Here is a 17,143-nt window from a genome sequence, read left to right as displayed (position 1 = left end):
ATGGAAATTCCTACCTAGCGGAAACACAATCGGTTCTATCCACACAGAAAACAATGTGAGTGCTATCATCAATTAACTTTATTTGTAAATCATAAATATGTATTAAAATCATGTGACCAGCTGACACAGGCAAGGAGGCGGGGTCAAAAGAGTTTGGGCAGCTGTCTGAGTCGGCTCAGGTCCAGAATGTTCCCCACTGACCCTTCCCTTTGACGGTTACTGGTTTGGGCTAAAGATGGCGGCAAGGCAGCGACATTCTCCTTGTCCTCGTTGATGTTGTCGACCAACAGCTGCATTTTGGGCCGCAGGTCTCTGATAAGTTGACTCTGCGGGGGGAGCTTCTGGTTGGTGCTCTTAGTCAGTGGCCGGCGTGGCAACGCTTTCAAGATGTCCTCCTCTTGATCCTCCTCTTGGATCAGACCACGCCTCCCCATGAACTCCCTGGTGGCCATGGACATATTGCTAGGTGACAGCAAGGCGCTTGGGTGGTGGAATAGGGAAGGAGGCGGTGAGGAGGTGGGACTGAAGGAGGTGAGGACTGGCACGGAGGAGTGGCCTCCCATGGACAGCCTGCTGAGCTCCTTGTGGCTGTGACAACGCAGGTGGACCTCCATGCTGCACACCGCCTCTGACACTAGCGTGCTGGACAGACAAACCACAGGCTCAGACTTCGTCAGCAACTGACCAATCACCTGATTTAACTATGATGTGATCGGGTGGTCACGTGACCTCGGTACCTTTTGCTGGCCATGCATTGCTGGACTATGCTGTCCTCAGATGTCAGGACGTCCGCATCTCGCTGCTGCACGGCCCCCTGGACCTTCTTCTTCATCCTGGATGGATGAGTGGAATCAGCTGCCGACGACAGGCTCCTCCTCCTGGACTCATCCTCTTCCTGTCTGCTGTCTGACTCCTGAAGACGACTTGTCAGCTGCGTCTGCGTACAAACACAGCGTGTCATGTGTGTGGCAATGTGAACATGCTTTAGACGGCATGGCGGCGCTCTCCTTACCATCAGGTTGCCCAAGAAACTCTGCTGGCCGTCAGCTGACTCACCACCACTCTCTGCCTCAAATGTTGCCTGCGGGCCGTCAACACTGAAGCAAAACAAGCCGACAATGTCAGTGGGCTGCACACTGTCAACATGGCTGCCAGTCTCACTCACCTGTGATGGATGGAAGTGGGACAAGGAGCTTCCTGGTCTGTGACATCACTGTTTTCAGCTCCACCCACTGACCTGGTGGCAGAGCGGTCATGCGAGGCAGGAGAAGGCGAGGAGGAGGAAGGAGCATGTGGTCTGTTAATAATATTGGGAGGGTCCTGATGAGGAGGGGTCTCATCCCCCCAGAAGAGACTGGCACCTGAAATAACGTCAAACAGTGTAAAAACCAAGATTACATGTTAACCTCTGATCTGACAGGAGAGCCCTACCTGTTGCCACGGCGATACTGGTCCTGGTCTTGGGGGTCTGTGGGTCTCCCTGAAGCTTCACCTGAGCCTCTAGCAGCATCTTGACCTGAACACATCCAAGGAACAACAATGTCATGCTGCTGTAACTGTATGTACACTGCTCTGCACTGTCAGCCAGAGGGTCTTCTGCTCTCATGTTCAGTGGACCGGACCGCTGCAAAGTCACTTTTATCCATTTTAGGTTTCAGTCCAACACACAGCTCCGCCTTAAAGAGCCAGTGAAGAGAAGGTAGCGCAGGAGAAGCCCCCTGATGAACACTAGAGGCAGTGCAGGTGCAGTGCAATGGACCCTGCCACTAAATAATTAGCTGAATTGCAGAATCAAATAGTTATTTCCATCTTATCGTTTTTTCTCTAAATCCAAATGGTAAGGAGACATGAGAAAAAAAAACACATTGCAGTGCACCATCCAGTGCAACTAGAAAAGAAAGAAAAGGCACTAACCTGAGCTTGCAGGAGGCGGATCTGCTGATCGTTATGGAGGAGGAGCTGGTAAGCATCAGATGGAACCCCCCCTGCCTGTGGTCCATTCACATCACAGGGGCGGGCGAGCCAGGTGGGGGATATCAGGTGGTCATCATTCTTTGGCACTGGAACAGGAAGGATGCTGGAACAGGACCCAGCGGAGTCAGGCAAAAGAGGGGGAGCAACAGGAACAACAGGAAGCACAGGGTGAAGACTGGACGGGGCAGACGTTTGGAGAGGGGGTTGGACCTTAGAGGGGACCACCGGGGTGCAGTCATGGGTGTGTGGGGGGCAGCAGATGCATGGCTGAGGGACATTCGGATTGGGGGTACTATGGATGTGAGGGGGAGGAGCAACGGAGGCAGCATTTCCTGTGGGAGCGGGCAGCTTGTGGGCAGAGTTAGTATCCTGCCACACATTGTGATTGGAGGTGAAACTGCTGTCAATCAACAGCGAAAGTTCCGGAACTGACGGCTGAACTCGTCGAGTCTGAAATAACAAAGATGGCCGCCAGCATGACGTTACGTTGGTCGCAAGCAAAAATCAGCATGGAGCACTGACCTTTGAACTCACCTGTTGAACAGGAAGGTGTGGACTTGGTGACGGTCGCGGTGAGGCGTCTTCGTCCTCTACTCCTGAGTCATGGTCACTAACAGACAGGGCGGCAGTGGGCGGAGCTCCGCTGGTGAGGAGGAAGTTAAGAAGACAGAATGCAGACGGGAACGAGATAGACAAAGTCAGCTAAAAAAAAATCTCCACCAGCTCACCTGCTGAAGGAGGTCTGAGCATGTCGAAACACTTCGATCTGTCTCACGTGGTGTTCTGGACTTAGCTCAAAGTGTAAAGTCTGAACATCTGCGCACGCCACCTGCTGATGACACAAAAGCCTTTAGTCGTCAACGCTGTCCTCTCAAAGACATCTTTAAGACCAAACACACACCTGATAGAGCGTGATGTCTTGGGAGGCGCTTAGCAACTGGCAGTGCAGTTGTCCACGACCAGAATCAGAACCTCGACACTGAAAGAACTGAGGGACTCGGTGGGTGGAGCCAAAGATGACAAGCAGGAAGTAGCCATTTTCTGACAGAACCCTGGAAAAAAAAAACATGTCATTGTTGCATTATCTCACGTCAACTATCTTTGTACACACCCACCTGTCCTGCAGGGCAGAGCCAAAGAGGAACCTCAGACACCAGGCCCACACCTGGGGATTATACACGTGGGTGACGCCACTCAGCCAGCTGTCACATGACATCAGTAAGGATCAGATATCAACACAAGCGGTGACTCTTGACCAATCACATTAGCAGCATGTCAAGTCACATGCGTGTGTGTGTGTGTTCGACTTACAGTCCGACGAGTGGCAGCTTGGAAGCTTTGGGGTCAGATTCCAGGAGCAACAGCAGCTTCCTGGTCTGATCCATGGTCACAAACCTGCACATTACATTATACATGACAATGTGTTCTACAGTGGTGACCAGGTCCAGTCGTCTCACCCTCGCTGGTGGCTGTTGTGGGGTGGCCGCATCTGGCCCAAACTGGTCAGACTCCTGAGCAGCGCCGTAGGAATGATGGGGATGGCTCGGACTGGCTGGACGTCCAAGCTGATGGACGGACAGATGGATGACCAGCTGAGAGTGAAGAGTGTGGCATCAGCCTGCTGCTGGCAGCTGACACGACCTTTGACCATTATGAGTTGAGACAGACTGAGAGGCTGTCGGCCGCTCACATGGCGCTGCAGCACCTAGTCGGTCAACAGGTTGCAGTGCATTATGGGACATGCAAGAACACACCACTTATTGATGGGCAGGACTTACAGTGAAGGAGCGATACAGCTCAGCCTCTGACTGAATGAGGTCATCAGATGTTTTCTGGGAGGAGAATAAACAAGGAACCTGGACGTCTCCTGGAAGAGGGGCAGCAGGAATACGACCTGACACAGCAGCCTGGTCTCGGCCGGGATCAAACCGGTCTAGAGTCACAGTGACACCCTCCTCATCTGCATGAGATAGGACAACAGATAAGGACCAAGAAGATGCATGTTTGCAGTAATGTATCCGTGCTAAACGGTTAACATATTGTTTTAGCATGCAAACTAAACCCATTTCAATCAGGCCAGCATCCTGGTTCTTTTCCGTCTCTTGGTGACACTGGAGCTGGCTTTGGACACTTAGGTGTTTGATGTCAGATGATAGCACATCACGTCACGTCATATAAGGCTGACGTGGAGAATGTGGTGCGCCAGGTTCATGACTGTTTCTCCGCATATTTGAGATATTTGCAAGGCGGGTGTGGCCATGAAAATTGTCACGCTACGGAACCTAAAAACACTTAAACATCAGCTTCTTATCACATGAGGAAAATTGCTAGGACACTTTTGAACATTCGGATTTACACCGGTTATGGGCTGTGTCTGCATCATCACATAAACTTCTGAGGGTGGAGACCTCTGACCTGCATCCACAGACACGGAGCCCAGGAAGAAGCACGGAACATGTGACTTGTTGCAGTGGCGGGCATGACGCTGCGCCAAACGAAGAGCTTTTTCACGCAGGAGGATGCGAGGCATCCTAGACACACACACACACACACACACACACACACACACACACACACACACACTGTGAGTGCCAGAGTAATTCAGAAAAAGAGAGACACAACATATGAAGAGCTCAGTGTTTACCTGGGAGAGCAGAGCTGGAGGTGGAGCTTTTCTCCAACAGGGCTGCCATCCCACAGAGCCGATCTAGATTTAGGGAAGCTCAGTGGCGTGAGGGACGTTCCTGTTCCTGCATGCCTACACGGAGACAATGACATGTCACCTAAACAACTGGTGGTGACTTCTTCAGTGACGTTAAAGGGAATCTAGACACACAGCTGCTCATCCTTCAACGTCAGGGTGTGCTAACAGTCCCTCACCTTCCTCTCACATTCTCGGGACTGAAGACTTCCTGGAAAACACCAGCGGGCAGATCCTGAAGGTTCACTGGGATGCTCATCATCAGATGACACAGCGGCTACTTTTACACAATCGAGTCGCTGCTAACTGTAAGCTAACCGCATGAACTTCTGGCTTCGTACATTAGCTTCGTACTCACCTGGGGAATATGTCTAAATACAGTAACGCCATCAGCCTATGTGTTTGCAAAGATTCTTTTTTAAATTAAAAATTCTGACAATCTGACCGGAAACAAATGGTAGAAACTACTACCGTCTTTTGGGCGCTGTTTTCAGACTCTGCTGGCGGGGTCAAGTAGCAGCCAATAGGAAGCGTCTTCTTTCTTCTTCTTTTTGTTTATGGCGGGTCGCAACCAACGTTTAGGTGCATACCGCCATCTACAGTACTGGAGTGTGTATCCTTAGGGTGAGTCTAGTGTTGCCAACTTGGTGACTTTTTGTCGCGAAATCTGGCGCCATTCCAAACTCTCTTGGCCACAAATTACTGGAATTTGAACATGAACTAAGGCTGGTGTACTGATGTCACAGTGTTGAAGATATCATGCAGCCCTCATTTTGAGTATTTTTTTTAATGTACTGCACATACAAACAGGCTAATGAGGAGGAGGCCAACAGAAGTGGGGATCGGATCCTTTGCAGGCTGGCTAGAAACTCCCTAAAAAGAGTTAAACAAGAGGAGCTACACTCCGAAGCTGAAAAACAGCTGAGCTCTCAAGAACCCTGTGTATGTGTACATAGTGCATATACACACACATATATACATATGTGTGATGATACAGTGAAATCTAATGGAACTGAAGTCAAATTTCTTGTTTGTCTAAGCATATTTGGCCAATAAAGCTGATTCTGATCTCACTGAGCAGTTACAAATTGTCAGTGCAGCTTCCGCAGCATCAATGAATCCAGCATGCCTGAGTCATGATGCCACCGTGGTGGATCTTGGCCTGTTTTACAGAGCAGCATATAAAACGGAAATGTTTTCTTAATTGTCATTAAATTAGATAGACTCCCTTTATTGTCATTGCACAAAAACACTCTCGTGAAATTGCCAACGAAATGTCTGAAATTACAACTTATTACACTCTAAACTCATCAGGACTCAGAACAATGTGTGATAAATGAAATGAAAAGATGGTAGGCGCTGGCCAAGATAAAATATTTAAATGATTTTCTTTTTATGAAGTCATGGCGGGCTGCACGGCGGACAAGTGGTTAGCGCGTAGACTTCACAGCTAGGAGACCAGGGTTCAATTCCACTCTCTGCCATCTCTGTTTGGAGTTTGCATGTTCTCCCCGTGCATGCGTGGGTTTTCTCCGGGTACTCCGGTTTCCTCCCACATTCCAAAAACATGCTAGGTTAATTGGTGACTCCAAATTGTCCATAGGTATGAATGTGAGTGTGAATGGTTGTTTGTCTATATGTGCCCTGTGATTGGCTGGCGACCAGGGTGTACCCCACCCCTCGCCCGCAGACCGCTGGGATAGGCTCCAGCACCCCTGTGACCCTCGTAAGGATAAGCGGTAAGCGGCCAATTTTAAATTAACAATCTAACAATCAAGTTTATTTGTTGTTCTAAATTTTATTAAAATGTTTTGACTCACTTGTATGTCTCTTCTAAGAGGTTACGCTTTTTTCCTACAGCGTCTGTTACAACTTCATATGCAAATTATACAATGACATCATCTAGCGACTTCGAAAACAGCCAATAGCTACTATGCTTATTGAGGAGTTTGCAACAGTGGTGAGTACTAGGTTACAGATAGGAAACAAATGTTCTACATCATATGTATTAACCCTGTGGGCTTAATCTATCCCATTAAAGCCTGTCTAAATTATTTTGTCTTGTCACTTTCCTAAGATGCCCTCTAAATTCCAACCCCCACCTATATTGTACAATTTGTCCCTCACCGCATTCCTCTGTGATATGTATTTCCTGCATTCCATCAACACATCTGCACATTCTCTGCGACTCCACACCTCACATTTGATGGTGTAGCTTTACCTACTAAATATAGTGTTGCCACAACCTAAGCTGTGAATACTGTAAAACACCTCCTCTCTCTGACATTATATTCCTCCACCTTGGTTGATTGTTGGATATTGTACAAGTGTTTGTCTTTCCTTCGTGAATCCCACAATTTCTACCATTGGTGTGGTGATTAATGCGTTTGCTTAACTGTGCTCCAAGATATTTTAATTATTTTACTTCTCTGTATATTTTAAGGTTGACATCACCTATTTTAGGATTTTATCCCCTCGCAGCACCTCCAAAAGAATGCCAACCTGGGCAATTGCCCATGTGGCCTATAGCTAAACCGCCACTGGATAGGTGATTGTCGTCCACTCTTCCATGTTGCACACCGATACTACGTCCTCCCAATAAGGTGCTCTGATGCTAATGACCAATAAGGACCTCTGCTGCTGCAGCTCTGACCAATAGCGTACCTGTTCGTCTCTGTACGGCTTTTAGTGGCACAAAGAATCATACATAGTGACGTGAGTGGATCAGTCTTTTAATAATAATTGTTATCACCATCATGTTCTTACAGTGATACTCATCTTAACGGACAAAAAAAGGTTATGAGTGTGTTTCAAAGAATCGCTACAATTATATGATTAAAGTACCTCTCGAATACTTGCGCTCATTTGACGTCACTGCACACGATGGCAAACCAAACACCTGTAAAAAGGACGAGATACTTTATGGGGTAGTGTGACAAATGTGTATCGAATTTGTGAATTTATTGTCTACATCGTCTTGGTAAGTAAAAACGTTTAGAGTCGGTTAAAGTGAAAACTCATGTTTAATGCATCAAGGCGCTCACCTTCAACCACTCTTTTGATTGTTGTTGTTGTCTGTCATCTAAGCCAATCAGCTTTTAGCTCGGACAAGAAACGCCTACAGGTTTTGCTAACGGTCCAATCAGAGCCGTGATCATTCCAGACGCCATTTTGTCCGTACATAACAGGAAACTGCTGCTGGCCAGTAGGAACCTGTTGCTCGGCAGTTCCGCGTTGGGCGATGGACGGGTGAGTTGTCCTACCTGCCTACTCTCATGCCAAGTTACAATTAGGAAACATTTCTGAGTACAAGCAAAGGTACATCGTCGACTGACATTTTTTCTCTGTTGTCGGCATGGAAAATTGTGATTTCGGTATTAGCTTGTAGCTAAGCTACTGCAGCTAGCTACTGTTTCCGAGCGAACTGCACCTGGCCGCCCCTTTCTAAAAACCAACAAAGGTTTTATTTCTTGTTCTTGAAGTGTGTCTATGATGCAGTCAGTTGCTTTCATGTTTATATTTCGGTGAACTGGACAGCAGTAGCATGGCTGCTTATCTTGTTCCAAGCAATTCCATTGAACTAAGTTGCTTGTAAAAATTTTTCATGTTAGCGAACGGCAGTGTGATTATTTTTTTGTTGTTGACCCCGCCCACAATACGTCCGTACGTCATAGGTGTTCATTTGTCATCGAACAAGGAACAGAACCACATATGTGTTGTACTGTAATAAGTTTACTTGCTAAGACCAAACATTTCATCGAATGTCCGAATCTGATAATTGCTCAGTCTGATTGGGACCATTTAAAGGTTAAGATGCTGTTGCCATGGCAGCTGCTGCTTCTCAGGGTTGTCTTCATTAGGTTCGTGTCAGTCGTGGTCTCCATGGAAACACAGTGTATTTTACTGAACATTGAAAATGAAGTTTAATTTAAAAATCGGAGGAAAGAAGTGATTTAATAAAACGTGATCAAATGTTTTTGGACGTTGAAATGTGGTTGTGGTTGTGCAATATAGTCCGGTTGGTCACCGTTTGATTGGGTCTGTAGTATGAGCTGCAAACCTGATTACAATCATCTGCGCTCAGAATTCTTGTCAGAACGCATTGGTGCCCCGAGGGGCCAGCAACCAGCTGTTACACCAACAGCTATCCTGACTAGACATATTTCAATCCACTTGGAATGCTGACATTCCAAGGAAGTCCACTTATTGTACTGTAAGTCTGTGACTCCACCCATCACACCAGGAGGCTATGCCTGATGTTGGTCAGATGTGGGAGGCGGAGTCAAGTAAGTGTGTACAGAGGACTCATTACACAATTAATGAGACTGGTTTAGCTGCATTGTGTGTTTGCGACCTCATCATAGCAGCTCCTTTCTGGGGGGGGGGGGGGGGGGGGGGGGTGGGGGGGGTGGCGCTAAGATCCAGTTTTACTTTAGTTGTATTGCTTCTAACAGCTTGTTCTCTCTTAGGGGCATCCAGTATGACTGAACAACAGGAACCAAGGTAGGAACCTTGGCTTCTTCCTTCTCCTTCACAGAAATATTGAGGCTTCTCATTTGTGTGCCGCAGGACGGATTCACTCACCGGCATCTTGGAACAGATGACAGCTTTTCCTTGTATTTAGCGTCCAGGTCCGCTTGCTTCTGCTGGCGGGAAAGTCAAACAGTAAAGTTCTTAACACATACACACACACACAATATTTATGATAACTAACATTGAATTAATGGGTCATGCTGTCGAAGCTGCTCTTTGACCCTTCCACACTGAGCTATTTCTGACGTAGGACATCAAACTAAGGTCCTCAGGTGAGGACTGACTAGGGTCTTCAACACTAAATGTGCAATTTCACACAAAGCAGGTCCAACTGTCGGCACTGGCAGCTCAACTTTCTCTTCTTTTATTCATGAGCGGATCAGTAAGAAGATCTGAGCTGCTCGCATTCCCTCATGTCCATCAAAGAAGTTTACAAAAAAAAAAAAACAGCATTATTGTTCTTGTGTAAATTGTAACCTCTTTCACCCAGCACTGACTCTTCATAGACATACACCAGAGGTGCCCATTACATCTATTGCAAAGGTTGCACGGGTCGATCGCATGTGTCACCCACATCATAGACATCACTTTGTAGATGTCATATGACATCAGTCAGCTGACATTAAGCTCCACTCCTGATTCGCTGTTGCGCCTCCGCAGCAAAGAGGAAGTGGTGAACCGACATCGTCTCAAGAGTCACACAGAAATGCAAAGTTTATCTTCCAATTGCGGATAAATTAACTCAGCGGTAGGATGGTTATATCTATATATATATATATATATATATATATATCTATAACAAGTAAATGGTTTGATGGCTCTGCTCCACATCCTGAACTATAGAAATGTGTGCTTTCTACACTTTTCTATGTTAAAGTATAATTTCCTTTCCTTTTTGCCTTGACTTCAACTGCATTGTCTTCTTTAATAATTTCCATTTCTTGTATATCTTTAGCGTTTGACAGCAAATGCTAACTGGATGTAATATAGGAACTTGGTGTATAGCGAAAGCTATGAAGCTATTTTGACTGGCATACTACTCGGGTTACTTTATATACAAAATTGAGGAATTATGTGTAATTTTCGTTATTGCCATATTGAATTGAACTGCAAATTAGTGAATACTTGTAAATTTGGAAACTGTAAAAATACAAAAATCAGGAGTATTTAGTATCATTGTTTGCTGGTTAGATTTTATATATACTGTATGTTTTATATTAAAAGGTAGATCATTTTGACTTGTAACTTTAATGCTGTCAAAATGTGTGCACCCCTGATATACATATACAATGAATACTGACAGTCAATAGAAACATTGGGACCATATTTTTCAACATCATTTTTATTTTGAAGCCTTTAACTTGATTTTCCTCATGCAACATTTGTTTAGGCTATTGGCATACAGAAGCATAATAATATAATAATAAAGCATAATACAGAATAATTTAAAAACAAAAACCTGGCACCTGCCAAACACAGTCACAACAGTCAACACCGGGTTGATGCACAATGTGGCTGCTGATTGGGTGCTGATTCAATCTGGTGTTGTTCATGCTGGGTGTTTCCTGTGCTGTACGACTGGCACGACGAAACCGGTCCCGCAGGTGTTGCAACCGGATGGAGCGATCCCGGTCGGGAGTTGTCACTCTCTCTCGCCCTGGATGCGGTCTATCGTCAACAGAGCCTGGCGTGTTGTGGCGTTCATGCAGGTTTCGGACTGTGGGTTGAGAACAGCCTGGCTATATCACTGTAGCTCACACCGACCTCCACCATACTCGGTGCCCGGAGATGTTGTTCACATGATAAATGTGGCATGATGCCGTTCAATGGACTAACAGTGCTGGCCTTTTTTGGGGCCTTTTATATAGGCCTCCACAACCAGTCCGTATGCAGACACCCACTGAGTATTGTGCATTGTGTATTTTGTCCACTGTTTTGGACCAACTCATGTACAATGAACTGTGACAACATGACAACTCATCATCTCAACTACCCGAGCACTAAGTGAACAATAAATCCACAAGCTATAATTACAACTCTTACACGTAGAAATATGCATATATTTCTACCTCCAAATTTCTATTGACTGTCAGCATACAAAAATACTAATTTTTAGAAATACATTGTGTCCCAAAAAATAGATGTAATTTTGAAAGCAATCATCTTAAACTACTAAGATCAATGAAATTGAACAGTTTAGATGTTGAACATCGCAAGTCCAATTTGTGACCAGCGCTAAACCTTGTAAAAATATTAATCTAAATAATTTTAAAGTTTGGGTAGAAGCAGAGGTGTCCAAAATACTCATTTCTTATCTGCGCATTCTAAGAATACAGTTACTATCTAAACAAAATGCCCGCCATCCTCTTTATATTTTTCAGAATGTGGCCACAAGTGGAAAAAAGTTTGTACACTCCTGTTTTAGAGTTGTAGGGCACCCTCCACATGTGACCTATCTGAGACTCCCCGGTCACATGACCACATTCACAACATTCCTCATCATTTATGCAGTAATTGTTTTTCATGTTGTGTTTCAGAGAGGACCTGAGCAGCTTCTCTCTGGTGGTTCATGTATCATGACGACCGCAGGTTTCGTTTCCTTGTTTTTCTCCTTCTGCCATCCTGGCTAAAACCAATCTACGCCAAACTCCTCCTCCATGTCCTCTGTAGCCAATGGCAACGACAATGACAAATTGAAAGGTGACCTGAGAGGTCTCAGCACGCCGTCCAGAGTTGTCCACATCCGCAAACTTCCCGACGACATCAGCGAACCTGAAGTAATCAGCTTGGGCGTTCCCTTTGGAGACGTCACCAACCTGCTGCTGCTCAAAGCCAAGAACCAGGTGAGTCTGTCATGAGTATGTTGGAATTGATGTAGCGTTAAAGATAGGGATGCACCGATCCACATTTTCACTTCACACTTCATACCCGAATTTGTATGTCACCCGATACCAGAGCTTTGTTGACTTGAATATTATTTTTATTGTAGTGTCTGCAGGTGCGAATGACAATCAAAAATCGCAACTTTGCACATGTATGTAGAAGAATATCAGAGAACACATGCAGCAGCCCCTGTCCCCTCACAGGTTCTGATAGGCTCACAGCTTCATGGACAGTAGGGCAACAGGCAACACGTAACTTTTATATGATGGTGTGATAAACTTTTCTCTTTATGCAAATATGACATTGTAACAATTGTGACATTGTGTGATGTCTGTGAGGAGGCCTGCAGTGCATGTGTTGTTGTGATGTCTTTTGGCTACGTTTGCTGACAGGAAAGCACAGACCTGACTCACGGATTGGAAGTTTCTGCATGTGGTATTGTGAATTTCTGATACGTGAATTACACTTGTATTGGGTCGGCACACACGCTCACATGCACCTGTCTGCAGCCTACAACTAGCATGACAGGTACAGAAGTATACACAGTGACAATATTTACACTCGTGCCTTGTGTTGTGCTCTCAGGCCTTTTTAGAGATGAACTCAATAGAAGCAGCTGAGAACATGGTGGCCTACTACTCGTCTGTGCTGCCTTTCATCAGGAACCACCCTGTCTTTGTCCAGTTTTCCAACTACAAGGAACTCAAGACGGATCACTCCCCTAACCAGGAGGTAACACTGTTGGCGGGATTAATAAAAGTAGCTGTTGGCTGCCAACTGCTGGAATGTAATTCAAGAAGATCTTCCTTTTGTTACCTCCCTCCACCTCAGAGGGCTCAGGCCGCACTTCGAGCCCTCAGCTCATCCCATGTGGACCCGTCTACAGTGCTCACTAGTGCCGTGCTGCGTGTGGTGGTGGAGAACATGCTGTATCCTGTCAGTCTCGACGCACTGTGTCAGGTGTGTTGGCTGCTAGCGTTGCGTGTGTGTGCTGCCTGAATGTGTGAATGTGTGGCCTTCAACAAGGCCTGTCACGATAATCAATAAGTCAATTAATCGCACAAACTTAATATGATAATTTTGCTGGCCTTGATAAATTGACATGTACATGCATGCTTGTTTTCCTCCTCTCTCTCAACCAAGCAGGCTGAATGACAAGAGGGTTCACTTTGTGCCTCTGTCTCAACACCTGGGTGCGTTGGCTCTTTAGTGGAATAAACGGAGTGAGTGAACCCTCCTGTCAGTCATTCAGTCTCCTTATGCCGGTGGGTGGAGTCAGGGCTGCGAGCAAGTGCTGCAGCCTGCAAGTGAGCAAACACTAATATGAATGAAGGCACAAAGGCGATGGTTTCTCAGGCAAATGCCACAGCTCCATTCATTTATTCATTCATTTTCTACTGCTTATCCTCACAAGGGTACACCCTGGACTGGTGGCCAGCCAATCACAGGGCACATATAGACAAACAACCATTCACACTCACATTCATACCTATGGACAATTTGGAGTTGCCAATTAACCTAGCATGTTTTTGGAATGTGGGAGGAAATCGGAGTACCCGGAGAAAACCCACGCATGCACGGGGAGAACATGCAAACTCCACACAGAGATGGTCGAGGGTGGAATTGAACACTGGGTCTCCTAGCTGTGAGGCCTGTGTTTTTTTTTTGTTATTGAATGTGTTATGTCAATGTCCTTAGATCTTCTCCAAGTTTGGCACTGTTCTGAGGATCATCATCTTCACTAAGAACAGTCAGTTCCAGGCTCTCCTGCAGTACCCTGACGTGAGCAACGCACACAACGCTAAAATGGTGAGTCCCACCTCCTGTAGCAAAGCCCACATTGTACCTCGCTCCCTCAGGTCGTCAAAGCAACCTTTCCTTACCTTTCAGGCCCTGGATGGTCAGAACATCTACAACGGCTGCTGCACTCTGAAGATCAGCTTCTCCAAGCTGAGCAGCCTCAATGTCAAATATAACAATGAGAAAAGTCGCGACTTCACCAGGCCTGACCTCCCCAGCGGAGACAACCAGGCCATCATGGAGCACCCTCCCATGGCCACTGCCACATTCAGTAAGCCCCCCCCCCCCCCCCCCCCCCCCCACACACACACACACACACATATGACACATGCGTGTTTGGACAAATAACTATGTCACCTGTGTGCAGCTCCAGCAGGTATCATCTCAGCCCCGCCCTACTCGGCCCCGCACCACACCTTACCCCCTACCTTCACTATCCAGCCTGCTGGTCAGTGCATGGGTTATGTTTCTTTCAAAATAAGAGCCGGCTAATGTCCTCATTGGATCAGGGTGTAATATGTTAGACTCGTCCCATCCAGGACTGACTGTTCCAGCGCTGCCCGGAGCATTGACGTCGATGTCACTCCCAGGGACAACCAGGCTGACATTCCCCCCTAGCCCTGCTGGACACTGTGTCCTGCTTGTGAGCAACCTCAACCCTGATGTGAGTGCACACACACGCACATACACACACACACACACACAAATGTGTCAAGTGGACTTCATCCACCCTCTCCTCATATATGTCTCTTGTGTTGCCACAACAACGGCTGCGACCCTCCCTCCTTTACCCATCATGTTCCTTTGCGGTCTTTCCAGAGAGTTACGCCCCACTGCCTATTTATCCTCTTCGGTACGTTGCTGCTAGCGTCTGGTCGTCTTGTTGAAATTGCATCGGTGCGTGTTGAGCGTCTTTTTGGTGTGTCCTCAGGTGTTTACGGCGATGTGATGAGAGTCAAGATCCTGTTCAACAAGAAGGACAATGCTCTGGTTCAGCTGGCTGACACCATGCAGGCTCAGCTTGGTAAGGCCCCACCTTTGCCCTACCATGCCACCGCCCTCACGCCATAACTCGCATGCCCCCCCTCCTTCTCGGCAGCCATGTATCACCTGAACGGCCAGCGACTGCACGGGAAGCCTCTCCGCGTCATGCCCTCGAAGCACGCCAGCGTTGCGCTGCCACGTGAAGGTCATGAGGATCAGGGCCTGACCAAAGACTTCAGCTGTTCGCCTCTCCACCGCTTCAAGAAGCCCGGCTCAAAAAACTATGCCAACATCTTCCCGCCCTCCGCCACCCTCCACCTCTCCAACATCCCGTGAGTTCTTTGCCGCCGCTATGTCTCTGCCGACAATCTTTGACCTTTTCTCTGTGTGCCCTCTGGACAGGCCCTCTGTGCTAGAAGATGACCTCAAGGTGCTTTTCTCCAGCTCTGGGGCAAAAGTCCACGCCTTCAAATTCTTTCAGTAAGTTGTGCTCAGCCTCCTTTGTTCCATCAGAACACATGCTGCCATTTGCACCTTCCGCCGCAGGAAGGACCACAAGATGGCGCTTATCCAGATGGCCTCAGTGGACCAAGCCATCGAGTCCCTCATCCAGTTCCACAACCATGACCTGGGAGACCACCACCACCTGAGAGTGTCCTTCTCGAAGTCGGCCATCTGACCACTTTGCCTTTTGACTTTTGATCCTTTTTGATTATACCTGCGGCCTTAAGCGTCTCCTCCATCCTGCTTTAGTCTGCTGGACTTTTTAGGCCTTGCCCTGTTGGGGTGGCCTTTTCTGGCCTCGTTAGGCCTGTGTTCAGGTGACGGTGGTGCCTTACTATTATCACTATTATTATTATTATTACTACTACTACTACTACTACTACTATGATTATTGTTATCATTATTGTTATTATTGCTCTGTCAGCTGGTTTACACTTTCTCATCTTCTCCTTGGCTTTCCATCTATTACACAATCATGACGGCATATTAGAGCAATATTTGACGACATACTTCCGCCTCTGCATTGCCTCGTACAATCACGTTTTGTTATTCAAACCAAAAAGACCATCATGTTACACTACATTCCAGTACAGGTCTGTCTCGTGAAATGTGCACACGCAGCAATGGAAGGACTTCAAGTGGTTTAAAAATGTGGCCGATGAGTTAAAGGTCTCTGGTCCCATTCTCATCTTTGTGCAATCATCTAGCATCGTAGCATTTGCATGGCTAGAATTGTAAGCATGTTTGACTGTGGCTCACCATACATGTTTATTAACTATGCCGCTAACGTGCATAATGTTATGTTTATTAGCGTGTTCAATGCTGAGGCTGAATGTTTACTGGCTCATGTCTGTTTGCTGACATAGCTAATGTTCGATATTCACTAGCATGTGGGCTAATATCTTACCAGCGAGGCAACGCATGTTTGCTTCTGTGGCTGATACTGTATGCATATTGGTGTGCTTGCTACTGTTGCTAATACCGTATGTTTTTTAGCATGCACACTGATGCTTCTTGATGTTTGCCTGATGATGAGTTACTTATCAGCGTCTCACGAAGAACCTTCTGATTGATACCAAAAGAGAACTTCATTCAGGAGCGTCAAAGGTGATTGTCCACTTAACTTGTTTTGGGTCCTGTTGACATGCGTGTCGGTCACATGGGGATGTGACATCCCAACATTCCTTCATGTTGCACTGATTGTTACGTTTAAACTGTTTTTAAATTCATTTCCCAGCTGACTTGAACGCATCACAAGAGAAGCAGGACTGGGCTGGTTGTGGGCTGGGCGTTTATTAAGTGTACATAGATGTTTTATACCACAGGTTGGTGTTTTTTATTAGTTTTATTTTATTTGATGCAAGTGTGACACCTGTCAACCAACCCTCAACAATAAATGAAACAAGTTTTTATTTAAGACAGGATTTTATGTCTTCATTGACATTTTTCTGCTCTGCTGTTGAAGAAATGTAAATAAATGATGTCAGCTTCCACCAGGAAGGCAGTCATGGCCATTTGGACCTGCCCATGGAGTGATGTCATTGATGTATGTGAATATATGATTATTGTGAGAAGTTGATATGCATGAGCTGCTGTAGTGCTTATTAGGGGTGTGTTAACATAAAATGATGTAGGAAATGGAAACCTAATACAAAAGTAGAATGAGAGTTTAAGAGCAGATATGCACGTAGCATGTTGGACAAAATAGTACACATCTTTGAATTGATCTTCATGGTCAGTTTGGTCACTGCACCACGTCCTGGG

The 17,143-nt window shown here is 46.3% G+C and overlaps 2 protein-coding genes across 5 annotated transcripts; one reads left to right on the top strand and one right to left on the bottom strand.

The window, feature by feature from the left end:
- Positions 1-13: 13 nt before the first annotated feature.
- On the bottom strand, positions 14-5,183 carry stil (STIL centriolar assembly protein). Of its 2 annotated transcripts, none has more exons than XM_058073946.1 (16): positions 4,855-5,183; positions 4,619-4,732; positions 4,390-4,505; positions 3,753-3,934; positions 3,432-3,679; positions 3,286-3,369; positions 3,090-3,176; positions 2,876-3,026; positions 2,703-2,806; positions 2,509-2,617; positions 1,915-2,424; positions 1,432-1,516; positions 1,166-1,361; positions 1,013-1,097; positions 738-937; positions 14-642 (listed from the first exon to the last, which is right to left on the bottom strand). In XM_058073946.1, exons 1-16 carry the CDS (start codon positions 4,935-4,937, stop codon positions 144-146), a joined length of 2,853 nt encoding a protein of 950 aa, XP_057929929.1. In that variant the 5' UTR covers positions 4,938-5,183; the 3' UTR covers positions 14-143. The 2 variants fall into 2 exon arrangements, with proteins under 2 accessions (XP_057929929.1, XP_057929930.1); XM_058073947.1 differs by having other exon boundaries at positions 2,703-2,803.
- A 2,623-nt stretch (positions 5,184-7,806) lies between these two features.
- ptbp1b (polypyrimidine tract binding protein 1b) lies at positions 7,807-16,796 on the top strand. Of its 3 annotated transcripts, XM_058073969.1 has the most exons (16): positions 7,808-7,924; positions 9,145-9,178; positions 9,245-9,340; positions 11,746-11,797; positions 11,879-12,051; positions 12,677-12,823; positions 12,923-13,051; positions 13,790-13,900; positions 13,982-14,162; positions 14,259-14,339; positions 14,431-14,555; positions 14,711-14,744; positions 14,823-14,915; positions 14,991-15,207; positions 15,278-15,355; positions 15,422-16,796. In XM_058073969.1, the coding sequence occupies exons 4-16, from the start codon at positions 11,785-11,787 to the stop codon at positions 15,552-15,554; spliced, it is 1,515 nt and encodes a 504-aa protein (XP_057929952.1). In that variant the 5' UTR covers positions 7,808-7,924; positions 9,145-9,178; positions 9,245-9,340; positions 11,746-11,784; the 3' UTR covers positions 15,555-16,796. The 3 variants fall into 3 exon arrangements, with proteins under 3 accessions (XP_057929950.1, XP_057929952.1, XP_057929951.1); XM_058073967.1 differs by having other exon boundaries at positions 7,807-7,924; positions 9,245-11,797; XM_058073968.1 differs by lacking the exon at positions 7,808-7,924 and adding an exon at positions 7,971-7,993 and having other exon boundaries at positions 9,245-11,797.
- Positions 16,797-17,143: the final 347 nt, after the last annotated feature.

Source organism: Doryrhamphus excisus, chromosome 5 (genome assembly GCF_030265055.1).
Source record: "Doryrhamphus excisus isolate RoL2022-K1 chromosome 5, RoL_Dexc_1.0, whole genome shotgun sequence".
In the NCBI taxonomy this organism is placed as follows: domain Eukaryota; kingdom Metazoa; phylum Chordata; class Actinopteri; order Syngnathiformes; family Syngnathidae; genus Doryrhamphus; species Doryrhamphus excisus.
This window is presented reverse-complemented; position numbering and strand designations above follow the sequence as displayed.